At 33.0% G+C, this 7,303-nt stretch overlaps 1 protein-coding gene across 1 annotated transcript; it reads right to left on the reverse strand.

Annotated features, from left to right (window-relative positions):
• Nucleotides 1-11: 11 nt before the first annotated feature.
• LOC134250775 (katanin p60 ATPase-containing subunit A-like 2) lies at nt 12-6,746 on the reverse strand (the record flags this gene model as incomplete). Its single annotated transcript, XM_062733126.1, has 5 exons — nt 6,592-6,746; nt 5,434-5,504; nt 5,037-5,206; nt 1,715-1,763; nt 12-113 (listed from the first exon to the last, which is right to left on the reverse strand). Coding segments are annotated over exons 1-5 (455 nt in total), but the record flags the coding sequence as incomplete, so codon positions are not given.
• Between the last annotated feature and the right edge of the window lie 557 nt (nt 6,747-7,303).

A 7,303-nucleotide genomic window follows, 5' to 3' on the forward strand; every position in this document is an offset into this window, starting at 1 on the left:
AGATGTTATACAATATGGCTGGCTCTATTACAAGTGTCTCCACCTGGTGTTCAGTTACATACCCGCTGTGTTGATGAGCCGATTGAGAACCTGATCTCACTCGTCTTGTCAAACTTTTTGACAAATATATAATAAATTTAAAACTGTTTTAAACATATAAGATAAAGATTAATTATCTTGACTTTGTTTTCATGGGTTATAATTTTGAAATTCATATGAACTGAGATTAAAAGTGAGGTTAGAATATGTAAGTGTTGCAAAGCTGTATATGACAAAAGCTTAAAAGCTGATCGCAACAAAGCAGAATAATACTTCTTAAAAATGTACAAAATACACATGTATTTCTACCTCCAATTAACACTTTAAGGTTTCAAACATATAGGTAATCAAAGATTAAAGATCGAGTGAATCTCATTGAATATTATCTTTAAGTATGGCAAAGTCCCTAACTAGGCTAATAATCTAACAATGTTCATTCCTATTATAGATATAACTTTTTATGCCCATCTGACAAGGCTTGAAGTCTTACACTAGATTGGGTGTTCTTCAAAAACTTTATCTGGAAAATGTAGGTCAAATCCAGTACCAGTATTTGAAGCATTAACTCTTGTAGTGTGCATTGATCCTTTAATGCATCAACCATGCAAGTTTGGGTCAGACTGGCCATATACATGTAATTTCTTGGAAATGGACTTACCCCAAAAATTTTACCCTGGTCGCTTACCTGAGTAGGTCAAATTACTTTGGTGTACATCCAATGATGCATCACATCATCCATACAAGTTTGGTTCAGATAGGCCATAATATATACTTGGTTAATAGACCTGCTCCAAAAACTTTAACCTGGTCAATCAACTGGAAAAATTGGACTCAGATTCAGCATCTGAAGCTAGTTTCCACTAGTTTGAATCCTTAGATGTATCATCCAGGCAAGTTTGGTCACTATATAAAGCTTAATATAGTTACTTGCATGCTGATAATGATAGAAGGGTGGGGGTGTCAGTTTTAAACAGACTGAGTTACTGGGTACTTGGTAAGAGCTACTCTAAAAACTTTCTTCTTTAGCTGATATTGCAGAATCTGGAAGTACCCTGACTGGGTACCTGGAACATATGTGTACTAGAAGCATCAGACAGCCTGGTATACCTTTGATTAAATAGAGGGCATAGAAGTACATGAAAAGAAATCTACTCAAAAAACCTTAACCTTGGACGCCAACACTGAACCAAAAGGTATTATAATAAGCTCCCTCCGATTTCTTTGAGGTGAGCTTAAATACTGCATATTACTGTGTAATGTCTTTAATGAAAATGTCATTATTAGTTCATGTATAAACAAAAAGTGAAATTGTACATCCAAGTCATTATATGGCACTATTTTGTAAATGTGTCCTTCCTTTTAAGAGATAGCTCAGCTTTCTTGATGCAAAATGTGCATTAATGTTGATCTGATTTGGTCACATAGGACAAGATGGCTCAGCTTTCTTGATGCAAAATGTGCTTTAATGTTGATCTGATTTGGTCACATGGGACAAGATGGCTCAGCTTTCTTGATGCAAAATGTGCTTTAATGTTGATCTGATTTGGTCACATAGGACAAGATGGCTCAGCTTTCTTGATGCAAAATGTGCTTTAATGTTGATCTGATTTGGTCACATAGGACAAGCTTTCCTCATGTTTGTACTAACATGTTTAATGATTATCAATAAACTCACCTATTTGTCCTTGACACGACCTTGTGAGAGCCTCCTCTTCTGTCTCCAGCTGTTTAAAATAAATGAACATTGTAAACATTTCATTTTTTTATATTTCTTTTGTAGCAGATCACAATGCTTTAGGCTTGTTTTATGAATTAATGATTTTTAATTTGAACCAATGATTTTCTATAGCTCTGAAATCATCTACATATGTAGTCATATTTCTTATCATGTGAAAATTATCAAAACTTTCCCATCCATATTTTAAAAGCTGCCTTCTTCATCATTATTTATACTTATACATTGAAACAGAAAATAAATTGGAGGAGGGAAGGGGGTGTGCCTGTGTTTTCCAGGGGAAAAGTGCCTCTATATTTAGCTATTCAGTTTAGATCATGAAAACAGTCAATTCTGTAGATTGTTCTATTGCAGAATTATTATTAGAGTTACTGCCCTTATACAATTCAAAATTAAAACTTAAACTGTAAATCCAGGGGAAACACTTTTAATGTGAATCCAAGGGTTAAAATTAATGTTCATCTTATTTTGAATGTTTATCAATTTCTTTGATGCTTAATATTGATAGAATTTTCCTTGCATGGATTATATTTTTTTTCCATTAATTTTCTTGCTCAATTTCTGAACTTTCAAATGATCTGCTCTACCTCCAGTGCAGGAGAACTAACTTACTTAGTTACGGTAATTAACCTCACACATAAAACATAACTAAAGCACTGTGTCTTCACTTTTATTTCACAAAGTAGTAAATGTCACAATAAATAGTAGAAATTTATTTCCTAGATTTGATTAAAACAAAACTGCTGTATCAGAAGTTACATTTTTATAGCCTCATTAGCCTGCATTCTTTATAAGTCATTTTTACCATTTTATCCTCTGTCATGCTTCTTTTAAATTGATGTATACTTTTATTGACAGATCAAAGCATATTTGTCATGTAGTTGACTTTAATCATATTGTTTCGTCCCCTAGCTTATTCCCTTCACCCAATGAACAAATGAACAAAACAGTGCTAAATTAAAGATGCTTAAAAGATGCAATGTTCACAGCATTCAGTTTGTCAGGCGTGTAATCCACAAAATACACAACAGGAATCTATATGTCTTTTTAGTGTTACTTAAAAACTTATCATATGCATAACCAACTTACGTTAAAAGAAAATAAAACATATTCCTGCAAGATGAATAGTTTTTATGCAGGTAGCTATAATAATAACAGTTTTCAAATTGTACTTGCTTAAGTAACAGACAATAAATACATTACTATATTAAGGGAAAAAAAGACTTAGCAATAAACATGCAGTTCTTAGTAACCATAGCAACCATGAACTGAAGGCCCAAGGGCTGTAATGTCACATACGCATCATGAGGCAACCGTCCTACACTAATTCTCTAGACAAGAGCCATCTGAATGTTTTAAAAGCTTACTTGAGCTTTAAGCTCAGGCAAGCTGATAAAAAACATTGTCAGTTTCTCTATAACAAATTCAAATGTATGACCTTGACAAAACTACACATATCTGGCTTCTCCAGCTAGATTAAGCAACGTAGACCTTAACAATATGTCCTTTTATCAGAAAACATTTTTTAATTAGTTTCATTTTTATCAGAAAACATTTTTAATTAGTTTCATTGTTTTTGATGTAGAGTATAAAAAAAATTATGCTTTCCTTTCTTTTCTCCTTGACTTTTTCCAAAGACACATGAGGCATTAAATATATTATGGTTAAAAAAATAATAGATGAACATTTTAGAAGTTTTAGTCCCAAAGAAACCCCTTTTGTCCAAGAAAAAGGAGGACATAAAATTTCCTGTTTTTGTTTTCCCCTCCTGCTCAAGAATGTTGTGTATAAAAATTGAGTACATTTGGTTTTCAAAATTCAGAGAAGAAGTGTAAATTCTCCCAAAGTTTACAAGTAATGTCATGGGTGACAAATAATGGCAGAAAAAATAGATAGCAGTTGGACACCTGGGTGCCCAACAAATTCAAGTGCTACAGATTAATTAAAGGTTTTTCAAGTCTCCTGTTGTTGTGTGCATGTGGATGTGAATTTGTGCCAGATGCCAGTCTGAGAGATGGTTATGTATCATTAATAATAATCTATAACTAACTTTTTTTATTACATCTTACCCATTGTGACAGAAGAGTCAATGACTGGAGGAAAATCAACACATAGTCTTATCATGACATGCAAACTAAATGCAAAGTATGGCACAACCAAATGAATTAAAAGGTGTTTACTCAAATGAAAAAATATGATGGTTAATAATTCACACATCACACATATTGATCAACATATGCAATATTAGAGAGAGAACAGGAAACAAGGCTTTATAACAAGGAGAAATATGTGGGGAAAACTCAGCAATATAGCTATAGCTCACCCTGAGTTTCTGCTGTCTCTCTCACTTATTGTAACATATTGTATTTGTATACCTTTGGATTGGACAACATATAAAATTCTTTGTAAATTATTTATTTCATAAATCTAACACAGAGGTCAGCGAGAATCTCAGGGTGGACAAAAAAGCTGGACAACAACAACAAAGCACAGAACAAGTACCTGGGAATCCTGTAATAAAAATATCAACCAATCATTAGTCAGCATGCACGTCTAATCAGAAATTGTCATCATTTACACTACTGGGAAAGGTTTCAAGTTTTCAAGACTCTAGACTTAAGGCTGTGGTAAACCATACATTACCATGTATTAAATGTTTTTTCAATAAATCAGAATTATAAACAAAATTCTATCATATATGTCAAGAACAAAAACTACAGGATGGTGAGAATTACATACATGCAAAAGTGAAAAAAAAACTTTATTCGGTATATATGTATTCATTCATGCAAAAGTAAAATGTTATTTGTATACACTGTATTATCATCAAAAAGTTAACTTTCAAAACTAGTGACTATGACAACATCAAGCAAATTTCTGTAAATTTAATACCAGGGTTTACAGAAAACTTACGAATGTTATCTGAAATGAAAGATAGTGCATTGTGAATCAGAAAAATTTGTTGTACCAAGGCACAATTTCATTTATAGAACCAGGAACCCATTTTTACTAAAACTAAAAAAAAAAAATCCTTGGGTAATATAAATTTTCTCATCAAAATAATAATCAATTTTTAAATAGTGAAATAAATTTAGAACATATCTGGCTATTAAATTTCTTATACTAGACTAAAGCAACCAGAAGGCAATATCCCTCAGGATCAACCAAAGGCAGGAGGGGGTATAGTGGCTTTGACAGAGTTCCACCACAATTATGAGAAACTTTCTGTTCAGCATGAAATGTTTGTCTTTTTCACACTTACCACTTTGTGGTCCTAGCTTCTTGGTAATTTTAGGATACTTGGAGAACTTGACGTAATAGTACGACTCGTATTCCATAAGGATGGTCTCCAAGTCAATGTTGTCACACACTTCATATTTACTCAAGTCAATGTTGGTTTCCTTCGCTAGAGACTGGGCAGAGTCCACATACCTACAAATTTATAGTTTTTTTTTGCTTAAAACTTGCAATCATTACACTCCTTATAAAATTGACTTACGAAGGATGATGTCAAGTGACATCACATTTTAATATGGACTGAGTGTAAGTGACATTAAAGCTACTAATATATAAAATGAGATAAAGGCATGTTACTGTTAAAACACACCATTTTCTTTCAAAATCACCATCAAGTGTTTTGCATAAATATTTATACATACCCTTCTTCATGTAAATAATTTAATACCAGGATTAGTAAGTTTTTCTTCCTTGTGTCAGTTCTCAGTTCATCCTAAAAAATCCAAAACACAAACTTAGCACTGTTATAAAATAAACACATTCAGTAAAGTTACTTATATCAGAAAACTCAATACCATTACAACTAAACTTGGCAAGTGCATGCTCCTAAACATTGTTTTAAACATAGCAAGGGTCAAATAGATAATCATATACACAACTTACAGGGAAATTGAAAGCAAATTGTAACACCCAAGAACTTCCAGCTTTGCAAACAAAATGTTCATGGACAAGAAAAGGCAGTAATATAATTAGGCTGACTGGAGTTGGGTTTTTCGGGGGCCAGGGCAGCAAAATGAAGACTCATTTCATTTATTGTGTAACTAAATAGTTATGTAACAGGCAGGGCAAAATGTCAGCCAGAATGGGACTCGAACCGGGAACCTCCCACTTAACATGTGGGTGCTCTAACCACTGAGCCACCAGTCCCTGTTACATTAAATACTGGAGACTTGTTATACATGAAGGGTGCTATATGTCATACCATGAGCATCTGCCTTTAGTCATTACCATCCAACCATGTAAACTTCTATTCCTTCTGGGTAGAATAAGAGAAATGAGCCTTCTGGGTAGAATAAGAGAAATGAGCCTTCAAATTGAAGAAATTGTATTTGTTTTCTGTTGATTAAATGCATGCGTTGACCGACTACCACACCAGCATTTAAGGAAATTATTTCTGAAGCAAAACTAACTCTGAATAATTTAATTTTATATTCAGAGTACAGAATCAGGAGCTGAATTGGGTTTGAGTTTATGTGTATAGATTTTAGGTATAGATATATCTTTTTTTAACATGCCATTGTTTTTTGTTTTTTAATGCCTGAAAGTTTTGAAACAATTTTTTTTCTCAAAATTTATTTATTTGACATTTACAATTCATGACATAATTTCAAGACACAACCTCCTACATCAAATCCCTTCTATTGTTAATGTACTATAGGTATACTATAGCATAAAAATTAAATTAATTACAAAAACAAGTGCTTGTGTCTTGCCCCACTGCCACACTGTCACTTATGTCATTAGAACGTCATTAATTTCAGTATACACAGGCAATATTTAATTTTTAAAATACAATTTACCGCTTCCCTGGCCTGATTAGCCGTGCGGATGGCCTGATAACTCAACTCAGACATTGAATTCATTACACATTTCCCTCTGACATTTTTCCAACTCTTCGTCGTGAAGAAATACAAACATGGCTGACCTCTAGTAACGCTCTAGTATCGTCACTCGAGATGTTTCTAGAATTTTATACTAAAGATATAAAAATTATACAGTATGATACCAAATGATATAAAATGAAAATATTTGCAATTTTAAATACACCATTTTACTTTATTTTTGAAAAGTTTTAATGCACCTTGCACTTCTATGTACGACTTATTTAAAAGCTTTGGATAATACTAAAAACCCGATGTAGTAAAAACCTGATTGGTCCGAAGGAAGGACCCTTTATCAGTCCTTTCACCTTTGTAATTTTTTTTTGACTTTGAAATAATTATATCATATATAGGTGTATTTTGAAAGTAAAAAATTCAATGTCAATGCACGAAATGAGCCTTTTTTTATCCAGGAAAAATATGTCATACAGAGCACTATTCACATCGATTTTTGATTTTTGTGCAAAAAAAATGGGGTCAGTCTAACTACACAGAATACCGTAAAATTAAGGTGCAGTGTAGGACAACAAAAACAAGAGGCCCATGGGGCACATCGCTCACCTGAAAAGCTTTGCCCATGCTGTTCTTTACCAGATTCCCCCTTTGTATTACATATTGTGACCCTATACCC

This window comes from Saccostrea cucullata, unplaced genomic scaffold, assembly GCF_032062105.1.
Source record: "Saccostrea cucullata isolate Sc308-1 unplaced genomic scaffold, CSIRO_AGI_Scuc_v1 ctg1802, whole genome shotgun sequence".
Classification (NCBI taxonomy): Eukaryota; Metazoa; Mollusca; class Bivalvia; order Ostreida; family Ostreidae; genus Saccostrea; species Saccostrea cuccullata.